At 34.7% G+C, this 23,885-nt stretch overlaps 1 protein-coding gene across 2 annotated transcripts in view; it reads left to right on the forward strand.

Annotated features, from left to right (window-relative positions):
* Positions 1 to 6,455: 6,455 nt before the first annotated feature.
* The window catches only part of LOC123319457 (odorant receptor 45b-like), a 43,407-nt gene continuing 25,977 nt past the window's right edge, over positions 6,456 to 23,885 (forward strand). The window contains exons 1-6 of one of the 2 annotated variants that reach the window (XM_044906442.1): positions 6,456 to 6,789; positions 7,292 to 7,514; positions 12,337 to 12,436; positions 13,433 to 13,522; positions 16,668 to 16,820; positions 20,621 to 20,759. In XM_044906442.1, coding sequence (XP_044762377.1) covers positions 6,525 to 6,789; positions 7,292 to 7,514; positions 12,337 to 12,436; positions 13,433 to 13,522; positions 16,668 to 16,820; positions 20,621 to 20,671 — 882 coding nt within the window. In that variant the 5' untranslated portion in view covers positions 6,456 to 6,524 and the 3' untranslated portion in view covers positions 20,672 to 20,759. Of the gene's footprint in view, positions 6,790 to 7,291; positions 7,515 to 12,336; positions 12,437 to 13,432; positions 13,523 to 16,667; positions 16,821 to 20,620; positions 20,760 to 23,885 lie in introns of those variants that run through there. The other variant, XM_044906443.1, reaches the window with a different exon arrangement.

A 23,885-nucleotide genomic window follows, 5' to 3' on the forward strand; every position in this document is an offset into this window, starting at 1 on the left:
GTCTGATGAAGATTTCAGTTTTAATATAGATATTCCGTTTTATTTCAGAAATATTTTTCAGATCCTGAAAAATTAAATTCAAATTCCGTAAGATTGAAATTCCCATCCGTAATCCGCCGTAATAATCCAAAACAAAGAAAAAGTGTCTTTCTGCATTCGGCGTTGCTTTTCCATCCACAAAAACATACCGAATTCAGCCTAAAACAACGTGGATTGCAGATAACGACAGTTTCTTTTACCGATAAAGAGATAACCGCCACCGAGAATATTTCTTCTGGGAAGAATATTCGAGAATACCGAACTTTTGGATGCAATTTTGACCGTCCACATGTTGGAAAGTTGAAAGTTGATAAATAGGGCCGCACCACCAGACGAACGTTATTCGGCAGTCAATTCATGATTAGGCTATTCATTCATGATTCGGCGATTGTCTTAATCTGTGTGCGACATTCATTAAGCTCTTGATTTGATTTTGCTATTAATTTTTCTAAATTCGAAGATCCTGCGATCTGTTTTTTTCTCTTTTCTCTTATTGGTGGTTTGTACCGTACCGGAGCAAACCCTAAGTCTTTTCTTGATACCGCATACTTAGTGATTCGAAATTGCATTCTTTTATTTTTTCAATTGTGTTAATCCTTATTGGTAATCCCCATGTTTAGCGCAGACTTCTGTCGCCTGGCTCTATGGTGAACCAAGAACAACCGACGGAAGTCTCGAAGTCGTTCCGCCGGTAATGCTTGGCGTGTACACCCAAGGTTGCCACGGAAAGACCACGATAAACTACCCCGTTATCCTGTGAATCCTTGCATTGTGTTTCACCTGAATCAAACCCGTCCCGTTTATTTAATTGCTTCAATTCTGATTGGCCTGTATACTGAAAATCACAGAAAGTGCTCGGGATCAAACTATCCCTGAATTAACCGATTACAGGGACTTGGATCTTTCTGAGACAACCTGTTACTGTAAATTTTGTGTAAACCCCGTACATCCCTCATTGTCTCAGAAGGAATCAAAGTGACCGATATTGATTTCTTTCTCTCTTTAACGCCTGATATTTTGACTGAACATATTTAATTGGAATATTGTTTAATTCATTAATTTCACTGTGTTGACTTTGAATTTCTGACCACCGTGACAGAATAATTGTTGCATTTCTGTTTTCCTCATTTTGAACTGGGTCATAAGCTGTATATATTTCTTGACTCGGAAATCATTGTATGGTTCACTGTAATTTAGATTATTGTAATAAATTCGGTTTTCAAGCTACCACCTTAGATGACCCAGAACTCTGTCTCCGACTAGTAGGTACCTGGGTGGGTCTGCTATTTCTCCCTTACTGAAAGAATAGCTGGCGCTCGAGATTAGACCCTTGAAAACTAAACCCGTTACACATCTAATCTTCAAAATCCACTAGGTCTCCACGACGCTTGAGTATATCTCTATTTAGCATCGTGGGCTCCCCAGCTACAATAGGCGACTGTCGTTTTAACGGCTGGGACGATTTAAGTAAAATTCTATGTGTGAGTTGTGTGTTGCAGTCACATTATAAAAAATTTTCCTTCAGACAGATTCGAATTCGAATTTTATCGACACATTAAATGGAAAAGCTTTGTTTTTAGCACATTATTTGCTATCGAATTTTCAGTCGAAATTTGGTTTTCCGTTTATGTTAAACTCTACATTACAGAACAACGTCTATCGAGTCTACCTATATCTATAAAGACCAATATGTAGTAATAAAAAATTCAGGATTTGATTTTTGAATTTCCCTGTACATTCGTTCAATACAGATGTGGAATATATATCCACTCATTTGCCATTGTCAAAGAGAATTAACGATATCTTCCATAAACACCTCTTCATAAATATTTATCAATATTTCATTCAAGAACCAAATGAGAATAAGTTATTCATTATCTCTGGACATTTCCTGTGAAATAACCTTTCTTTGATGATCCATTTATTAAAAATTTCATTGAAATATTGTACAAAATCCAAATGAATTCAAGAATTGAATGGAGCTTCGGTATTCTCCAGAAACGATTTTCACTACTCATAGTTAAAACATTGTTCCTAGAAAGAATAATATTGACGGGTTCCAATCTCATTAAACTTTCACAGAATGAACCAACCTACTGAATAGCAAATACATTGCCTATAACGATCATTTACCTGATTTCTTCTTCGGGCATACTCTCAGAAATGGAATTGAAAATACCAAAATGTATTGAGGACATATTATTGTCTGGTGAGTTATTTGAAAAAAGATACGTATATTTGTGATGTAAAAAAGTATAAGTAAAAAGATCTGGGAAACTCATACTTGACATAATAATGTGTAAGAACAACAAGATGAATTTGACAGAGTATCAATTTTGGTTGATCGAAGAATCATGAATGAGTTGATCTCGCCGTCAAATATTCTAGTTGATTCACTGTCAATGTACATAAATTGACCATACCGACTAGAATGGTGTTTTTAATTGACGCATAATTAACCGTTATTTCGTTTGGATAAGACTTAGGGCCGGTTTCATAATCAAACCTAAAGTCGCTTTAATTTTGAAGCTTCCTTCAACCCTACTAAAAATGACACTAAAGGAAGCTTTAAGCTTAAAGTAACGAAGCAAATTTGTCAATCAACCCATAGACATGGAGCATGGACTACCTTTCTATCTATGCATGAAATTCGGTCAAAAAAAGTGACAGAGAGAAACTGAACATCTGGCATGCTAGTTGTCTTTTTCTAGAATTTTGATTGGTTCGCACTCGACTATGTGAACACAACAGATACAGGTAATGGCCCGACGATCATTTCTCTCTTTCTATAAAATAGCCAATTTAATGCTGGAATTGTCCACGTCTCTATGTCTATGGATCAACCGTATGAGCTATGAGTTTTGAATTGGTGTGACCGATACTAGATGCAAATCCACAATTGAAATATGAACAGAATGTATATGATTTTCACAAAAAAGAGTTGTTGAACCTCGTCACGATTTAGTTTACCTTCAATCACCTGAAGATGCTATTATCATAGCGAAACACGTGTCTTGAAGTAACAACTCATTTTTGGGAAAATCATAAAGATAATCTGTTTTCAGTTCAGATACGAGTTTGACAACACTGCATATACTCTATACAGTGTTGGTCATAGAAATCATTAAATACACACGAATTGAAATTCACGTTTGTGGTTTCAGATTTCAATCTTGACTACCGAGAATATAAATTTTCCAGATTCGTGGGACTATCGGTTTCACCGGGGGTGACACCAATTCTAGTTTTTCAAATGGATAGCCCTATATATTATGATGAAAGTTCATTACTAATAATATTTTGCTTTGTTTGAATGTTTTGAATTTTCTTTACTATGCGTGTTCTGCATTGCGCTCCTGAGAAACATATTGAAAAACTTGAAAACTGCTCAAATGTGGGGAATGATGCACAAAATAATGATAGAATCTGAATATATATTCAAAATGTCGAAATAAAAAAATGTTTCATACGTTTCAGGTTACCCTGAATATAGAGCATCTCAGAAAAATATTCCTATTCAGGAGGAGATCATACTTGCCAAATTGGTCTTAGCTCCACAGATAGATTTCTTCTCAATTGACGTGGAATTAGACTTTGAGAAAGTTGAACCGAAACTGATGCATGGATTCAAAAATCTACTCGGATTTCTACTTGTCCTTACATCATTAATGGCCTATGGGCTTTTTCAGTTCATTCTCAAGGCACCTGCAGGTACATGAGTGGAAAAAATTCAAATCTTAAATTATTTTGTTACCCCAAGCAGTTATAAGTAATTCAAAGCTTACCCGGCAGACATCCTGACATAATGAGGAAATATTTAGTAATTGGAAGTAAAATGAGAAATAGAAAAAAAATTTTATTTTAGCGTTTTTTTCATCAAAAAATTGATTATGTACGTTTATACATATATCATGTAATTTTTCAGCTAAATTGAATATCGACACCTTTTTGTGAACGAAATTTTTCGGTTTTTCCATATAATTAACCGTGAGAAAAGCAAAAATTTTGGAGATTAATAACGCAAACACTGAACGACAATCCTTGCGATTTATTTATTACCAAACGTATCCTTAAGTGACTGTTCTTTGGTCGAAGTCTGGCAATTCTAACAGTGGCGGATTTACCATAGAGGCTGAGTAGGCTGAAGCCTAGGGCGGCAGATTTTAGGGGGCGGCAAATTTAGGGACAATTTTTTTTGCACCCATTATAGAAACTGAAATACTTGTATTTAAAAGCTATTTTAATATCTATCTACATCTAATTTTCCCGAAATATAAAAAAAACTGAACAAGTAGTGCATCATTATTTTGCCCTGGTTACTATTTTCCTGTTTCCCTCTTATTTCGGCCGCATTGGACTCTATACCGAAACTTCGTGAGGGTGAAAAATTTTTGGTGAATCGTTGGGATGTGTTTCTTCGGTTTCTACGAAAACACAATTCAAGAAATGTTTGTTCAAACTTTGATATAGCAGTTCGTACCTATGGCTCTATGAATACACCAGCGACAAATTGTTCGGGTGAGAGAAGTTTTTTTTGCTTGAAAAAGGTGAAAAGTTAGGTACCTAAGAACTACATTAAGCCAAGAAAAGCTGAACGCTTTGGCTTTTTGTGTATAGAGTCAGAACTAATGAACAAAATTTCATATGACGACAAAGCAGAAAAAGATTGTAACAGCGGGTTTCTTAAAACTTTGATTTTGCGATCAACGATTTGACAGTCACTTGATTTCTAAAACGAAATCACTGAAACCTTTTCATTTCTGAATATATTGAACAAGTAGCAATTGAGAATAACTTAATGGACCTATAAACATCATAATTTGAAGCGAGAAAGATATTCTGAATGATCATAACTGAATTATCACTTGAAAACAAAAACAAATTGATGTCTATTGGTTGATTCCCCGATCAAGCTTTATGAAACCCGAGGTGAGACTTTTATGACTTACCTTCCTATTTTATTGTCAGCGTCAGTTAGTTTGTGGCCATATAATATATATAATAATATGAATAGTTGCAAAAAATTTAGGGGGATTACAAAAATAGGGAAGGTCTTTTTTTGTACCCCTGCTGAGTTACAGCCCCCTAAAGATGGCGCCCGAAAAACCATTTTTAAATTTTTTTTTTATTGAAAATCAATAAACTGACACGTAATAAATCAAGCAGATAGAAAAAATAGAAAAAGCCATCCCTGATCGTTGTTTAGCAAGAAACTTTTTCGATATTCATATTTTACAACGAAAAATTAATTTAATAATTAATCCATTCTCAAAAATAAGGTCTCTTGTGATTTCTTGCTAAAATTCACGGTATAAACAAAATCATGATAATAGCTTGAGTCGTAGAGGCTGCAATTATTTCGAATCTAGAATTTATCTAGTAAGCGGATGTAATTTTGTTATGACAACTGACTAGTTTTGATTAACTTTGATTATTTGTTGATTTGACTCCCGTCTTGAGATTTCTGTCACATACTCATTAAGATGATTGTGTGCACAAACGCAGAAATGTTCGATATGCACTTTGTTTACTGTCTTTTTTTTTTGAAAAACCGTGAATTTTCGCTAGAAACTACAAGAGACCTTATTTGTTAAGAATGGATCAAGTTATCGAATATCAATTTTTTTATTTAGCAATATTGATATGGAAAAAAGTTTCTTGCTGAACAATGTTTGGGGGTGGCTTTCAATAGCTAGCACTTTCAATTATAGAGGAGCAGCACCGAAAATTTCTCCCCCTCATAGAATATCTGCTTAATTTAATTCTTGTCAGTTTTTCGATTCTCAAGAAAAATATCAAAAACTGCGTTTTCGTTTTCAAGACATAAAATCTTGAAAATAAATTAAAATAGATATTAAAAAAGCACGCTCTAATATCGAATTAGAAAGTAAAATAATTTTTAATTGATAGTCAACAATTGTAAGTCGAAATATCAATTACGATTGATAAAGAAATTGAGTTATCAAATTCAAATTATAGTAATAATGAAGCATGTGGTGCAATACTCTAATTTTTCCTAATAATTTGTTTTCTTCTCTTTCTCTCTATGTGGTATATACGCTTTTTTCACTAGAATTCGAATTATTCAGTTGATAACTCAACTTTTCTTCGGTTCGCTTTGCTTAAAACAATCGTTATTGATATTTGGACTCATGGACTCAATTGTTTTAACCTCTTCCTATTCAAAAGTTATTCTCTACTTTTCCGGTTCGATTTCAAATTAAAGCATGTTGTCTTAATTTTTTCAAATTACAATTCATTTATAACCATGGTGTCAGTTGTTACGTCGGTTCTGATGCTTAACAATTAGGCACACAATCTCATGTCCCATGTCTTACCTTACAATTTCCTCGTTTTTCAGTGTTTCTCACTAGAGATTAAGTTGATTAATTGAAATATCATTTTCAGATGACAGGTTGAAGCCTCAAGTGATCATCGCAGCATTCAGCCTGTTACAATGCTTTGATCCGCCAGCTCAGCTATCAATGTATTTTTGGAAATGCGAAAACATGGTTAAATTCGTGAATCAGTACATGAATACATGCCGAACGATATCAGAGAATCCGAGAGAATTTTACAGATCTTTAGCAATCAAAAGGAACTTATTTAAATACTTCATACGTTATGTTTCGATGTGGAATTTGTTAGTTCACTTTTTCGAAGGTAGTTCCTGTTCGGATAATGATCTGAGATTTGCTTGTGGTCTATTTCTGCCATTATGGTACCCTGTCGAAACAAACTACTTTCCAGGTAGGCCAGATAATGTTTTAACTTGAAAATATAATACTTTCACTGATAAGTGTACCTACTGACGACAGCTATCAAATTCAGAAAAACGTACAGAAAGTCAAAATATTCTCAGAACTATTTTCGGTAGAAAGGAAGACCGAATAAGGTTTCGAGCTAACTTATGTTTGAAAATATTCGTCGTCAAGTATGCTATGGAATTTGAAACTTCGTGTGTCTAAACATAATTCCTAGTTATGCTGTAGATAATCAATCTTTCTGAAGTAACGTTTCCCAAAGTGTAAGCGTTCTCTGTGAAACAGAAATAGGAAGTGACGGCAGACTATCCTGAACAGAACAGCAATCCTTAAACTTCCGTAGCCTTCTCGACGACGAATTTTGTTGAAAGCACTTTACATTCATTAATAGATAACGAACTTTGCCAATATTCAATGAATTGAATAATTATTATTTTATTATCGGGAGACCAATCACAATAACGGAATTCTGTTTCGTTCTGTTTTAGTAAGGGAAATCCTAGTACTTGTGATCATTGCATTATCATGGAGACTTATAACATTAGTTGTGCATCTATCAATCGATTCATATATTATAGCAAAACTCTTTGAGTACAAGTGTCAAAGTTTGATCAAACTCATGCAGAAAACTTCGTTAAGCAGAGTGCAGAATTTAGAACTTGTGAAGCAAAAGTTTCGCGATATTGTAGGCTATCATCAAGATCTGAAATTGTAAGTAATTTTAGTTCATTTCATCTTTAAGTGGTTTGAATGGAAGAATCTGTTTAAGTTGATGTAAAAATGAATTTGATATTCCAAATCAATTATTATAGAGTAGACAGATGGGAAACGGGGCGACTAAAGCGATTTGAGCGCCATCTGTGTATCAAGCGTGTTTTTAAAACGCTAGGACTGGTTAAAATATTAATTTGAGTGCCATTTGCAGAAACATATGAAATTTTGTAATATTGCAGACGTCCATTTTGATCAAAGAGGTTTTGAATGTTCTGATTCTCGTACCGCTTTTTGTTTATCTATCTCGTTCTAGTTGCTGATTATTGAATTTTTTTGTCTTATTTCTTGGTGAAATCACCAAAATATTATTCGAAAATTATTGAATGGTGAAGAACTGTGGATGAAATAATTAAATGTATTTTCCGAGATTAAGTTTTTCACTCAACTAAGGAAAATGAAAGCGTAAGTATTAATACTCATAACATGTGAATCAGTCATTCATTGATTCTAATTTTCAGTGCTCCGAAGTGGATAAAATTCTCAGGGCGTGAAGACAATGACTTCAGCAAACGCTACCGACTATGTGCAGTGAACATTTTACTGCAGGTTGTTGTATGCAGAAAGCATCCCTTGAATGAACGGCCTATTAAGGTTAAATTATGATCTTTATATATCCATTCAATGATTCTCAATTACTACTCTTTCAATATATGTATTCGGAAATGCAGAGGTTTTATTCATTTCTATTTGGGAACCGAGTGACTGTCAAGTTGTTGTTTGGAAAGTCAAAGTTTTATGAAACCTGCTGTGAGTGTTTCGTTCATTCATTAATCATTAATTAATTTGTATATTGTGCCATAAAGAGACCATATCATAGGGAAATCATAAAAAAAGCACCCAAAAATTATACTGACATACAGGTCTTGTATATCTCTGTAAGTTTTTTTTAAGTGTGGTTCTGAAAATTCTATAAATAATACCTACATATGCAAGTAACTGGAATGTGTATGCTATGATGGTATATTTGGTATTGGTTCATATCATATCTGATATATGTATATTTTACAAATTCAACTAAGTTTATTAATTCAAAACAACCTATTGCACAGAAATAACACCTTCGACGTATAGCAGGACACCATATACTCTAGTGTCCTAGTCAAAGCTTCATTTATTGCCCATAATTTCAAATTTTGTAAATTTTTTATAAATTGCAAATAAAAATATAGCACATCCAACAGCGTTTTTCATTTATATCAATTGATTCCAAACAATATTTAGATGAAAACTAACATCCTGATCACAAAACAAAACCATACTTTTGTTTTGTCGCTCAGGATGTTTGTTTTCTGATCGAAACAAAATCGATATTGAAATTTAATACAAAGGAATAGAATTCGAATTTCGCGCCCCTCAATTAAAAAACAGAAAACTGTTATCAAAAAGTTTTTCCGTATTGACAGTGCGTTTTCAGCGCCATCTCATTGTCAAGCGTGTTTTCACTCGCCAAAATGTAGTCCGTTTTCAATGCTAGAGATATGAGGTCGTTTCCTCACTTTCTACTCTATAATCTTTGCATTCACAAGGTTTCCATCTGGTGAAGAATAATGGCTAGAGTGCTATAAATAAAAAATTATTTCTTTTCGATGTTTCCAACATTCTGGAAATAAACACATTCAAGATGTTGCGGAAGTTTCAGTTTTCAGTTTGATGGTCTTTCTCGTTTTAACCGAGAAGTTAATTAGTTATTAATAGAGTGAAATAATCCAAACCATTTTACTTACTATTAATAAAATGGAATCGATATACAGGTAATCATGAAGTGCAGTAGTTTATTGAATACCTAATAATAAACCAAATATGATAAGCCAATGAATAGTAGAATAGCTGTACCCAATCTTTCACAACATTGACATTGAAATAGGGAATCTTAACTTTTGAATTGACCTTTGGATGTGTTCAAGTTTGATTAATTTTACTTGACAATTTCGACCATGTTCATTGTAATATTACCATCTCAAATGAAGACAAATTACAAAATCATGTATTAACAAGTTCGTCAACACCGTTTTACTAGTGAAGTAGTAGTAGTAGTAGTGAAGTAGTATAGTTATACTGCATTCACATTTATTTTAGCAGTCGGTTGGCCATGAAATAATTTTCTCAAGTTTTTGTAACTAGAACGGAGTAAGGTTGGCACTGATGAAATGTCGTTCATAGATTAAATAAACCACCAATCTCATTCACGAGTGATAACGATCGAAAGCTCAAAATGCAGTGACACCTAACGATCAAATTTAGAATAATTTTTTGTGATTAGTGTACCATATAGTGTCCGACCGAAACTAGTTTTCACGGCCGAAACCGAAACCAAAACCGGATTTCGGCTGTGGTCTCAGTTTCGGCCGAAAACGAAACCGAAACCGAAACTTCAATAATGTCATGCTTCCGTGGAAGAAAATTCATCAGAATCAGTCATTATTTTTCAGTTACATAATAATAATCTCGATAATTTGATCTTGAAACTGATAATTAATAAATAAACATATCATTGTTTTTGTTATCCAGTGAATAATTTGTGCTTTTAGAAAAATGTCGAAATGAAATGAGTAATTCCTTCCATATCTTACCAATATCATTAAACTTCGAATTACACACACTGGTGAAAAACATGAAATGAAGAATGCAAACAGAAATATTTTTTTCCAATATTTCTAATTGTAAGAGACAAAAAATATTCTATCAACTTTGGGAGAAGAGAATTTCTTCTAAATTTTGCTCATTTTGATGACTATCTTGTCAATGAAAGTTAACTCAGAAGGCCGATCAAAAAAAAAAAACTGTAGAGATCTTTATTCAACGTTATTTAACGACAACCAGTAGCGGATTTGACTTAAGGGCGGACTGCAAATCCGCTATTGACCACAACGTGAATTATATTGTAGATTTTATTTCATATACATGATGTGAATGAAACCAATAGCAAAATAAGACTTTCGTCTTCGTCTTCTTCTATCGTTTCGGGATAATTTTGTAATTTAAAGGTCATGATAGTTGTGACGAAATTTAACAGCAAACAGCACTAATGCAAAGTTCGCTGCGCCAAGACCAGTCACGCGAATGATTCGATATCATCCAGCGAGGACAAACACAATGAGCGCATGAATAACGAAAGCGTAACAATTTTATGGAGAACCCTTAGCAGCGCAGCTGCACCGAACTCAGTTTCGGTTACGGCTGTAGTTTCGGCTGGATTTTGGCCGAAAACGAAACTGAGCCGAAACCTGTGTTTTTGGCCGAAACTAGGCCGAAACCGAAAACGAAACCGAAAGTTCGGTCGGACTCTAGTACCATAACAATAGGTGGCGCCACTTGTCAGAGTGATCCATCTATATTTTAAGTTAATCTATGATGTCGTTAATGTCATAACACCGTTGCCACAACTTATATCAATTAATATTACGAAAATGCCGAAAATGATTGAAAAAAGAGACAGGGTTTCAGAAAGTGCTATTTAGAATTCAGGTCCGCTCATTCAAATAGTTATTTGATTATTCTAAAATCCACAATACGTCAGACGGTAGCGACATTGAATATGTATTCAATGTAAGAGAAAAGAGAATTTATATAATGTTTCATCTGAATCTAAACGACTTATATTTCAGCTGAATATTTCCACAATCAGAAAGATTGTGAATGAAGTGGATGACAAAGAATTTCCTTCTATTGGGAGATCCAAAAAAGTGGTGGCATTTGAGAATTTTAAGTTTGAGTGAATTAATGCGAAGAGTTTACTACAGGATTTTCGATTAATGTTATCGTAGAATAAGTACCCGAAAATTGATTTTTCTATTTCTCATTTGACTGATCCTATACATTGTAAATGTCTAAAGGTACCAATAAATACCTAATTATTATTATTATATCAATGCATTAAGATGAACAGCCACAAATACGCGCCAGTTGTCCTGCTAATTGTTTATTCATGTGAAATTTTTGTTCAAATGTGAAGTTCATCTTGATTGAAACTTCCTTCAATTCCTTTTACTTATATTGATGCAAGATGATTTTTGTTGAAGAATTTAACATTCTTGCAATTATTTGTAAATTTCTTCGGGTTAATATTTTTGAAATCTACAACTGATGTAACGTAGTCAAACTTTAGCCAAAGAAGATAACAAACATTAACTCTCCTCAAGTTAGTGCATATTATGATATTATTCTCATCTCTTGTTTTTTCCATGCAAATAACTGGATTTGGTATGCCTTCAATCAGTTTGTATAAACTTCAATTATGTTCGTCACATATTTTCCGAAGAGATTCGACATTGAGGTAAAATGCGTAATAACAGAAACTTTTACGTAGAACGGGCAACATAGCGTTGATTTAAAATGCAAAAATGTTTTGACAAGCGGCATAACCCCACATTTTCGTACTATACAGAGTGAAATGTGTCAAAGTTCCATGGCCAACCGACTGCTAAAATAAAAGTGAATGGATTATAGATAATGTTTGTGCAAGACAACCTCTTTCACGAAATTCTGCAATCATAGAGCATATTTGAAACATTATGGAACTGCCTCTGCGGATAAGCCAATGTTTCAGACTTTCTCTGAATTTACAAATTAGTTAATTTTTGATAGAAGATTTCAGGTCGTGATTGGTGATGTAATCAGATGTAGATTTCTTCAACCACAACCGATGCTTAATCATTTCGAATTCCATTACAGATTTTGAATAAATGTATGTTTTTCTCTTCTACTTCTAGGGTGGAAAATGAATTTTCGTCCTGATCCACTCATATAATTTTTTCCACAGGTGTTTCGATTTGATACGGGATGTATTAGGTGGATTAACGTCTCCAGGAATGATATGTTTCATCCCAATCACTGCCTGCTATTCAACTGCATTTGCGAAGGTATTTTCTTCCTAACAGGCTACAGACCTCCCTTTCCCTCATGGAAATCCTTTTATCCGATAAATAAAAACTAAGGTGACAAATAACCTAAAATGAAATGAAAGCAGTTCATTTCGAAGGGATGCTAAAGTTCCCCCCTTTTATTGCTTTTTCAGTACGGCTATCTTTCTCCTTCTCTTTACTCTCCTTATGGAATGCCATAGTGGACTTTTTCATAGAAAATCAATAGTTTTATTCAAGAAAATCGACATTTTGCGTTTTCTATTCTTTATGTAGAAATGAATGAGAACCTCCTTGAATAAATTTTCTACAGTATTGTGAAATCCCCATTAAAATCTGGTGCCAGAGTATGTAATGCGAGGACAAAAAAAAAAACAAACAAGGAACTTTCTCATTCGTAATAAAAGTATTGAATATTTTCTCCTCATATCATTATGTATATATTATCCTAATTCTCCATAGGTAGTACTGAAGTACCTCTCAGAAGTTCTGTGAGTTCGGACCAGTTCTGTGTAGGCTTTTTTACTTTGTCCTTAAGCCACCTTATGCACAACACTGTTTATTTTAACCCAACAGTAAATGATGGCTCTTAACCGTATCGACTAGAAAATTTCTTTTCTAGCCTGGGATCGAACTCGGTACCTTGCGGTATACTTAGCCGACGCTCCAACCACAAAGTCACGGACTCTATCCCCGATAACACAATAAAAATGATCCCCATGAAAATATCTTTGGCAATTATCCTTATATATTTGAGTGTGGCTAAAAAAAATGAGTCTGTATAATCAACCACCGATATAGTGGCATCTTATATTTCCTATTCCTATCTTTTTGTTCGTGAGTATAACGCACGAAGCATAATATCAGACCTATAAGGAATGAAATGTTTTCGAGTACAGAACTTTCGTTTCCCCTTGGAGTTTTACTATTGATACTTTTTTCATAGATCGTTTAAACATTGGATGATATTGTAAGAAACATTTTCGAATATTTCAGAATTTCAATTCAGCTTATCTGCTGGAGGGCTTGTTATTGGCGGTACTTTGTTACTTATGTTTCTATTCGTGGCAGAAAATAATAGATTTGGTGAGTATGAACAGAAATTCTTTCTATGGTGATGTGCTGAAGTATAACTTCATTTATTTTTGTTGTTTTGTTCAATTAATGTAATTGAACAATCTTTCAATATTTCGCGTAAGTGACATTGATTTCAGCTCGGTGGATAGACGACGAATTCAAATTTAATATTTTTTGTGGAAACAAACCAGTTTCCATCAGTTATTCACCACGTGAAAGATTCCACTCAATATTCAGTTAGGAAAAGAATTGGCGCATGGAAAGCCACGCGATAGTGAAACTTCTTTGGCGACTTTGGCCGTAAATCCAAGAATAGATCTAGTTATGAACTCACCTTGCTGAGGAACATATGATCAATCGAATAAAATTATTGCTTCATACATTGTTCAAAAATAATATGTTCATTCAATTTTCTATATCATGATTTTCGAAGAAAGACCCAGCAGACCAGCATGTTACATGCATGCTGGTGCTACGTAACATAAAGAGAACATTTGAAACATAACCGTGAATTTATAACTAAAGGTACTGTATACATAACATACCCATTTCACGAGATACATATATCACACATAATTTATTAATATAATATTTATGTAATGTTTTTCATAAAACGTGTATGGTATATCAATTTTGTATTATCTGTGTTATGTATCATAGTGAATGAGAATGTTATGTATATGGTACATTTATTTATGAATGCACCTTATCTTTCGAATGTTCTGTTAATGTGCACTGAGAGCATTAAATCTATATCGTCGAAAAATGATTGTGAAAACAAGTTTCATAAACACTAAAGTTCAACTTTTTTTTCTCATAAAAAACCAACTAAATGGAAAAAAAGAGAAGGGGTGACATAAGGACGAACTTTAACTTCAATTGAAAAAAATCAAGGCCTTATGTACAAAATTGAAAGCTTAAATTGAGAACTATTTAATTAAACATAGTGGGGCGAGTTTTCCGCGGAGAGGGGTACTTCTTCGATGCCCGGCGCTGAAGGTGAAGAGAGGAATTAATTGAGATCGAGGTGCCAAGGAAAGTGTGTAAGGTGTTTTTACCGTGAGTGGGAATTACGACAAGTTTGAAAGTTTAAGGCAAGTCACTTGTAGCATTTTTATTCCTTCCGTAGTGCACACCTGGGGTATTATTTTCACTATTTTCTGCTTTATTCAATCCGTTCAACTAGCTGAAAATGCCGAACTACCGTTTAAACTCGATCTAGTCTTTTTAGGCGTGTAGATTGCCGATTTCTATGACCTTTGGACCGCTGCTGGGTCCCAAGAGGACTTGGGGCTCCTATACTTCTCTATTTTTGTTCTTATTTTGTTAATATTTTGCCGATTTCCGAACGATCAAGTTACAGGTTGACAGCGTCTTCCAACCCGCTGCCTGACAGGCAACCATTTTGAGGGTCACCTAGAGGGAGAGAGGAGAGAGAGAAAGAGAGAGAGAGAGACACGTACCGATTTCCGCCGACAGAGGGAGTGACTCGCCAGGCTTTCAAAATTTAACCGTATTTACTGTTTATTTTAACCGTATTTTCCTGTAGTGAACGTAGTTAATTGACCGTTATTTCATCAACCCCCTCAAGTCAACCAGTCCGCTAGTACATTTATTTGAGAATGTTATGTATATGGTACATTTATTTATGAATGCACCTTATCTTTCGAATGTTCTGTTAATGTGCACTGAGAGCATTAAATCTATATCGTCGAAAAATGATTGTGAAAACAAGTTTTATAAACACTAAAGTTCAACTTTTTTTTCTCATAAAAAACCAACTAAATGGAAAAAAAGAGAAGGGGTGACATAAGGACGAACTTTAACTTCAATTGAAAAAAATCAAGGCCTTATGTACAAAATTGAAAGCTTAAATTGAGAACTATTGAATGCCGTTTTTGAATGGAGATTCTTGAGGTATAACTCTCCCTTAAGTATCACATGGATAACACACAGATATTTTAGTTGGTGGTAGGGGTATTGTTTACAAACAGTGAAAGTTATAATTTTATTCGATTAAAATAATAACGATTTGACTAATCCGAAATAAAAAGGTCCTTCTGTTTGCATAGGAAGTGTAGTACTTTTCTATACTCGGTGTAATTTACACTCGATTTCAGTATTCGTTTGCTGATTGGATTTACACCAGTGTAGAGGAGGTGTAGTTTATCTACACCTATATAGTCGAAATGAGGTGTAATATTTGTTTTCTGTGGTGTAAAATGCAAAATGTCACGGGCGTCACAGTAATCTACTTCAAAATGGATACGATTAAATTTAAAATTTGCTATAAGTTCATCACTTTACAAGAGGATGAAAAAGCAACAAATCTTCTGAGAAACGTAACTATATATCAAATCAAAATTATTAATCTATGAGCGCGACAACCTAACGTCCCGGAGCCCGGAAACCAGGAGGCCAGTACAAGCGGTTTAAGGATACACTACATCAATCCCTAAAATCAGTTAATGCCAATCATATCTGGGAACAACTAGCGTTAGACAAGTCACAGTGGATGTCTATGGGCACAGTTACAATGGAGACAGCGAGAAGGAACCAGCGGCGGCCAGATCTGGTTGGTGTCTACCCATGCCCGGAGTGTGGTAGGATATGTAGGTCACGGTTGGGTCTCTACAGTCACAGGAGAGCACACAGTCGCAATTAGCCCTGAAAGATTATTAAGTCTGTTCGCACCTCGGTTCGCACCTTTTTTCCTTTTTTTTTCTTTTCTTTTTGTTTTTTCCCTTTTTTCGTCTTTTTTTAGATACATTCCCGGCAACGGGATACAGCAATGAATGAATGAATGAACGTCAGTGTTTTTTTCATTCGTTTGCACAATTACAATGAAAATCAGCTGAAAGTGTAGTGTAGATTAAACTACACAGAGAAACAGACGAAACGACCTAGAAAGTGATGTTTTACGAACGTCAATTGATTATTTCTATTACAACTGGAAATGTTGTAGCTACATGTCTATTACTGCAAGTACGTTCAATGACGCCAAAGAAGTTTCACTTCTATCTATTGCAAAATCATATTTTTATTACTTAGACTAATCAATAACTATTTTCATCAAATCTGAGTCCCTATCTCCAAAATTATCAGTCCAACGAGACACGCGGTCCCTCTATTCAAGGTTTTCAATTTGTTCTAGGGTGAAATCATTCAAGAAACTGCCTACAATATGGATTGGTACGATATGGATAAGGCAATGTATAAAGAATACTTAATTTTTCTTATGAAACTTCAGCGGCCGCATGAGTTGCAATCAGTAATATTTGTTCTGCAGAAGCCAATGTTTCTTCGGGTAAATATCAAGGTTTACTACATTTCTGTTCACGAAACTAGTAAATTTTTGCTGCATTATGGAAGATAGCAAGTCTAGTACTCAATAAATAAGATAATATTGTTTCGAGGGAAAAATAATCGGGTCCCTAAATTTCTAGATCCTTGTTTTGGCTTTCAAAATTATGAAAGTATCATCTCTTCTAGCAAGTCTCTTTTTTTTTTCTGTATCGATTGTTTCATCATGTGTGTCTTCAATTCCTGTGAGAACATCCAAAATATTTTAATTGTAAAATATTGTTAAGAGAAGAAGAATACAGTTCAGCAATATGTGACATAGTTGAATAAACTACTACAGTAATTTCAACATGAAATTTCAGCAGGATCAATCTTGTCAACGTAGATAAATGTGAAACAGAGACGAATGAGAGGAATGTAAAATGGAAAGTGTTAGTCACAGTGTAATGCGAGTCATTAACTTGGAATAACATTTTATTTTTCTGTTGTGACTATGCTCGGACAGGTCGATTAAAATTTCAAATTTCGCTTGAGCTGAAAAAAATATTATAGAGTGTATTTTATGTCCTAAATACGAGGTATGAGGTGATTTAAATGGCATCCCTAATTTTTTATGACTATCTTGGAGGAATGCTAAATCTGACAACGCCTCCCCTGTCTACAACTGTATGAACCTCAGGGTTCAGGGTATGGAGTTACCTTCTGTAGTTCTGTACGTTGCTCTGTGTCCTTCCATTTCCGAATCTTATATATGTGTCGTCTGGTTGCAAAACCGGTCATCTCCATAACAGAAAATTTTTCAGGAGAGACGATTTTTTGTCAAAACTAGGGAATTGGAGATAGGATCCAAATCTCTTGTTATTAATGTGTCACTAGGATAGTAGGTTTTAGAGCACCATAAGAGAATCTGGGGGAAGGTGCTGGGAGGAGGAAATTCAAAATTATAGTTAGGATTTGGCTGGTTTTGCAACCCACTTTGGAGTTGGCCGGTTTTGCAACAAACTAAAGCTTAAAATATCTATAAAATTGACATCAAATAGCGGGGTTTTAGCCAAGAAAAATCATCCACAATGTTTCTGTGTAACTGAACTTTATGTTAGGTTGAGTAAACTCATAAAAAATATATATAATTATGTATATAACATAGTTGAAACGAAACTTTACACTCGAGGGGCTAAATCGTCAACTAGGCTCGCACATGATGACGTCATTATTCTCCAAGGATTCGTAAGACGTGGTATGATAAGTGGGAACACTAGCGCCACCTGCCTACCTGTTGAATTTGGTGATGACCGGTTTTGAAAAACACTGATGAGTGGATGTGGCCGCTTTTGCAGCACATTGGAGTGTTCTAACCCCCAAAACGCACGGAGTTGACCGGTTTTGTTATAGTTTCTCATTGCCAATGGGTGGAAATGTTAGTCAAGGACATAGTAAAATAAACAGAAATTTTCTCCGAAAATTGAGGAGTTGGCCGGTTTTGCAACCAGACGACACATATTATATTGAATGGTTATTGCGATGGTTTTTTGAAATGATACCTGAAAGAATGTAGTATAATGCCCTACTTGGCTAATAAATCGAATGAGTGCATAGTTTTTAAAAGAATTGAATTCTGAAAATATTCCTCAAAATAAGGTTAAAATAAAAATATCTTTATTTTACTATAGACAAATGATGTTTTTCAATTTATTGTTCAGCAAGAACCACGGGAAGGTATAGAAGTATAACTAGAAGGATCATACCTCAACAGGGTGGCAATGAATGAAATAATAAGAATTAATTCAGATGCATACCTACTACCCGCCGATATGAATATCAACAAGTGTTACGATCTGAGTTGAGCTAGCCAATTTTCATCGTCAGGTCCACTAAATGGAGGACGTTCCACCGAAGAAAAGCATATGCTGACCATGGTTTCGGTCTCATTTGACCACCATAAAATTGTGTAAATGAATTTATAAGACCTATCATGAAATACTTGAACGAGCGAGTGAACAAGTTCGGTTACATATTTTTCATAGTAAACTGAATAAACTTCTTTGAATGAACAAAATATATTCAAACTTAAAATTGTTCATGAATATAATAAAACATTCTCAAACACAAAATTATTTTCAAGGATAACAAAAAATAGAACTAAGTAATGAAAATTTTGACATTATCCTTCATATAAAAGTTTAAAATATATTCAGATATTTTCATATTAACATAAAAACAGATATTTTTCAAAGAATTTCTCAAAAAAATGGGGACATAGTCAGAGGTTCTCGAAATAATAAGTTTCAATATTTTCACTTATAACAGTTATTTGTGAAACCAGTTAAGGAAAGCTTCATTTGTCGTAATGAGCGTATTTCTCTATCTCTCTCGCTTCGCTCGTTGCTCAAAATGTCTCTTTCCGTGCCAGTCATTGAACTCTAAAAGTACTTAGAACTTAGAGTTCAATGGAGCCAGTTGATTGACCGAACAATTCAGGTGTATCCAGTGGAAAGATGAATTAAACATAGTGGGGCGAGTTTTCCGCGGAGAGGGGTACTTCTTCGAGGCCCGGCGCTGAAGGTGAAGAGAGGAATTAATTGAGATCGAATTGCCAAGGAAAGTGTGTAAGGTGTTTTTACCGTGAGTGGGAATTACGACAAGTTTGAAAGTTTAAGGCAAGTCACTTGTAGCATTTTTATTCCTTCCGTAGTGCACACCTGGGGTATTATTTTCACTATTTTCTGCTTTATTCAATCCGTTCAACTAGCTGAAAATGCCGAACTACCGTTTAAACTCGATCTAGTCTTTTTAGGCGTGTAGATTGCCGATTTCTATGACCTTTGGACCGCTGCTGGGTCCCAAGAGGACTTGGGGCTCCTATACTTCTCTATTTTTGTTCTTATTTTGTTAATATTTTGCCGATTTCCGAACGATCAAGTTACAGGTTGACAGCGTCTTCCAACCCGCTGCCTGACAGGCAACCATTTTGAGGGTCACCTAGAGGGAGAGAGGAGAGAGAGAAAGAGAGAGAGAGAGACACGTACCGATTTCCGCCGACAGAGGGAGTGACTCGCCAGGCTTTCAAAATTTAACCGTATTTACTGTTTATTTTAACCGTATTTTCCTGTAGTGAACGTAGTTAATTGACCGTTATTTCATCAACCCCCTCAAGTCAACCAGTCCGCTAGTACATTTATTTTTACCTGTATATTTTTCTGTATATAATTTAATTTAGGCGAAATAAAAAACTGATCATTTACTTTGTAGCTATTTATTGCCAGTGAGAGTCTGTTCTTGAATCAGTTACATCTAGGCTTTTGTTAGAAGAGTTAGGTACTCTTTTTAACGATTAAAAACCGTTGAAAAGCAGATATTTAGAAGACACTACCATCCTAGTATTCTTTATATTATAAAAATATAAAAGCTACACAGCATTAACATGCAAGAGTACTGGCTGGTACTCCCTGGAACGTCATATGCCATTCTCCTCATCATCGACCTCTCCTTCTTATCCACCACTGTTTCTTCTCATAAGTATTCAACGAAATGCAATAACTAAGAATATACCATATTCACGTGTTTAATGTCAGATTTCTTGTTTATTTTTTCAGATTCCTGAGTTTTTCTCTCGAACTGCAGAAGTCTTCTTGTCGCCATATTATTTCCAATATCTGGGATAGACATATTGTCATGATATAAGCTGTCATCGTCAGATTATTTTACTCATTATTTTATCTTATTCCTTCCACTGCTTACGTTTGACCACAATTATTATTGGAGCGGTTAATTTTTTAGGTTCTTTATGTGTCTCTGTCTTTTCAGATGATGCGAAGCGTTTACTCATTCTTCATGTTGATGTACCAAATAAATTGAGGTTCGGAGATTACCCTCAGCACAACTGAGAATAATTTTAAATTTCTGATTGTTCAAACATAATTCAATATACATATTTGCTTTTATCCTTGTTCGTTTCATTTCAAATCATTGGACCTTCATTCTATATAGTACAGAAGTTGAAGCTTGAATTTTCTAGACACCAATAAAAATAGTGGGTACTTCTACCTATATGTTCCAATCTTGCTGACACTACTATTATCAGGAATTTAAATGTAGATTATCACATGAGTGATAAATCCATACTTCTTGGCTCTCTACAAGGTCATAATAGAAGGACAATGATTATATGTGAGCTACTACTATGATATCTTGTCTTCTCCATTATAGGTTCACCTTTGCAGGCTGATTAGCCTTTCCTCCGTAGCTCGAGCTCAACTCAACTTTTGTCAGTAGCTCGGGCCTTCGGCCCTCGCGATTCACTCTTTTACAAATGTCTAGGCCAAAAACGTTATTCTAATGTCCGATCGATTTAAGGCACCCCATTCTGTGATCGCTGCCAAGATACTTCTGCAAAACTGACGTTAACTAAGAACAACAAAAATATTAGAAAATAGTATATCGAAGTATAAGTAGATATTAAATTCTTTGAAACAACCGCGATTTTTCGTGACTAATATAGATGAACGAATTGTACTTCCTTACCTTCAAAAAATGTCAGAGCAATACGAAACATCAACAATGTGGGCTATTCATTCAAAATTGAAATGTTTGTTGAGAATAAACAAAGGAGTTGATATTATATCATTTGTGAAAGTTCATGCATTCATGAAGGCAACTAGCAAGAATGACGTAGTCAAGGAGGCATGTATTCAAAGAAGATGACTTGAGAAAATTTTTCATGGATGCACCGGACATAGCGTACTTATTTTTTAAGGTGGTAGCCATTTGTGGAATTTTTGGCTCTTACTATTCGATCGCCTAACTAAGACAAGAAAAGCTAGACGTTTTACTGTTGCCGATAGTAATGGGATTAGTTATGTGCATTTGGTGAAGCAATATTTATCATTGCGCCCCCGAAATGACAGAGTTTTCTTACGGTATACGGTATGATAAGGGAATGTGCACCAATCGAGTGGTTGGTATAAATAATTTCGTCCCCTTCTTGAATTAGAGGATCCTGAAAAGTACACTTGGCACGCTTTTCGACGTACGTCTGCTACTATTAATTATGGCTAAGATGTCTAAAACACTGGTGTATGCACTTGTCACTTTTTGCAAGCATCAAAATTTCAGAAAATCGGGGATATGGGATCAGTTTCGTGGCGGCGCCACCATGTCATTTGCTTCGTTCTATCTTTGTTCTACCAAAGGAAGTCCAATGATACTCTCTCATTTTATTTTGTTTTGCGTTGATATCGAATGTCAATCAACGTCCAACGAGTTTAAAATATAAACTTGTACTGGTGCATTTTGTCAGGTGTTAAGGAATATTTGTGCTTTACAGTTCAATTTTCGTTGTAAAAACAAATCTGTCAATATTTCAACATTATCGAATAAGGGTTCGAATGAGGATTTACTGTTCTTCTTCAAGATAGTTTCCGTTTGACAACTTAAATTCGTGAGGGGGGTAATTCAATATGATTTTAATAAAACACAGTTAATTGGTCAAATATCCAATATATTCAGTTGACGGAAAGGAAATTTTCACTATATGTACTCAGGAAGAATATTTGAAGTAACAGACTCGAATAGATTTATGTATTTCTGATTCTCAATACATGCTCACAATTAACATTACGCATTTCCAATACAGTTTCTTTGAAATATTGCTGAAGTTTCCATAAAACTTAGCTATATCGGTCCCGAATTTTCGTTCATCTGATTTGGTTCTGCTTCAAATTCCAACAACACCGAATTCTTAGCTGTAGCTCTTGATTGTCCATATGGAAAACTGAACTTACTGAACGTCATATTGAATAAATGAATGTTTTACACCCCTTTCTCGATACTAATACATTTTTACACACCAATAATCGCTTATAAATACAACAGTTTCGTACGTCGTAGGAAATTATTTTCAAATATCAAATGACAATGCTCTGTCAAATTCTAAACAGCGCTACTTACAGTGGAAAAAACGAAACTGATCCCATATCCCCACGAAATTAAAAACAAAATCGAATCAGTGAATACACCAGAGTTTTAGACATCTTAATTATGGCAAACAGTGGTATGACAATCGATCAAATCCAATGACACGTGGGATGGAAATCGGCAACTGGTTATGTTGAAGAGAGTATCAGCAATAGGAAAAATGTTCCGCAAATAAAATTGGTAGTGCCATTAGTGGAAATGCTTTTCCGATTTCCGAAAATGTTAATAATATGAGTTTGAACAGCATTTCCTCCGATTTAAAAAATTGACCTGCGGATGGGTTTTATATCCACCGGTGTGGGGTGGAAACGGAATGTGTCTCAAATGCCGAAAATCGGTAAAATTCGTGTCGATGAAAATCTCTTGACTCTGGCTTATCAGTACTAGTGAACAAAAACTTGGCTATTTCACATGCGACTCAGGTTTTCACATGCGACATCGTTTTTTTAAAACTGAAAGTGGAATTAAGCGTTCCGAAATGTTTACGGTTTCGATGTCGGAATCCAGAATTGAAAATCAAAACGATCAAAATTATTCAAAACGAGAAAATTATTCGAAAATAAGCATTCATTTTTGCAAAAAAATTAAACTTCATTACACCCCCCTTGCGCAGAGAGAAAAATTCAATCCACCGTAAAATATTGGACTGAATTTTTCAGTTTAGAATCTACATTACAAAGTGATATTATTGTTACCTATTTCATCTCCTTCTTACGACGATTGTTGGAGGGTTCGAACAGGAAGACGATTGTGATGACCATTATGCAAAAATTTGTGACTAATTTAGAAGAATTTTATTGGTGAGATTCTGAACTAATATTCTACTTTTTTACACTTGATCCGGAATATTTTTTTGTCGGTCGAATTTTACCGATTTTTAGCACATGAGGGAGATACCGTTTCCACATTCCAACGGTGGATACAAAAGGAGGTGTCCCCGCTGGTCTATTCATTCTGTCTTTAGTAATCTGATGGATTCTGTATTTATTACCGAATCCGTATAGTACTGTTTATGTATTCACTACCGCTTCTGATTAATTCTGTCTTTAGTATTCGTTCTGTATTATTCTGCTTTTTCCGTAATAAAATTCTTGAT

Source organism: Coccinella septempunctata, chromosome 8, assembly GCF_907165205.1.
Source record: "Coccinella septempunctata chromosome 8, icCocSept1.1, whole genome shotgun sequence".
Classification (NCBI taxonomy): Eukaryota; Metazoa; Arthropoda; class Insecta; order Coleoptera; family Coccinellidae; genus Coccinella; species Coccinella septempunctata.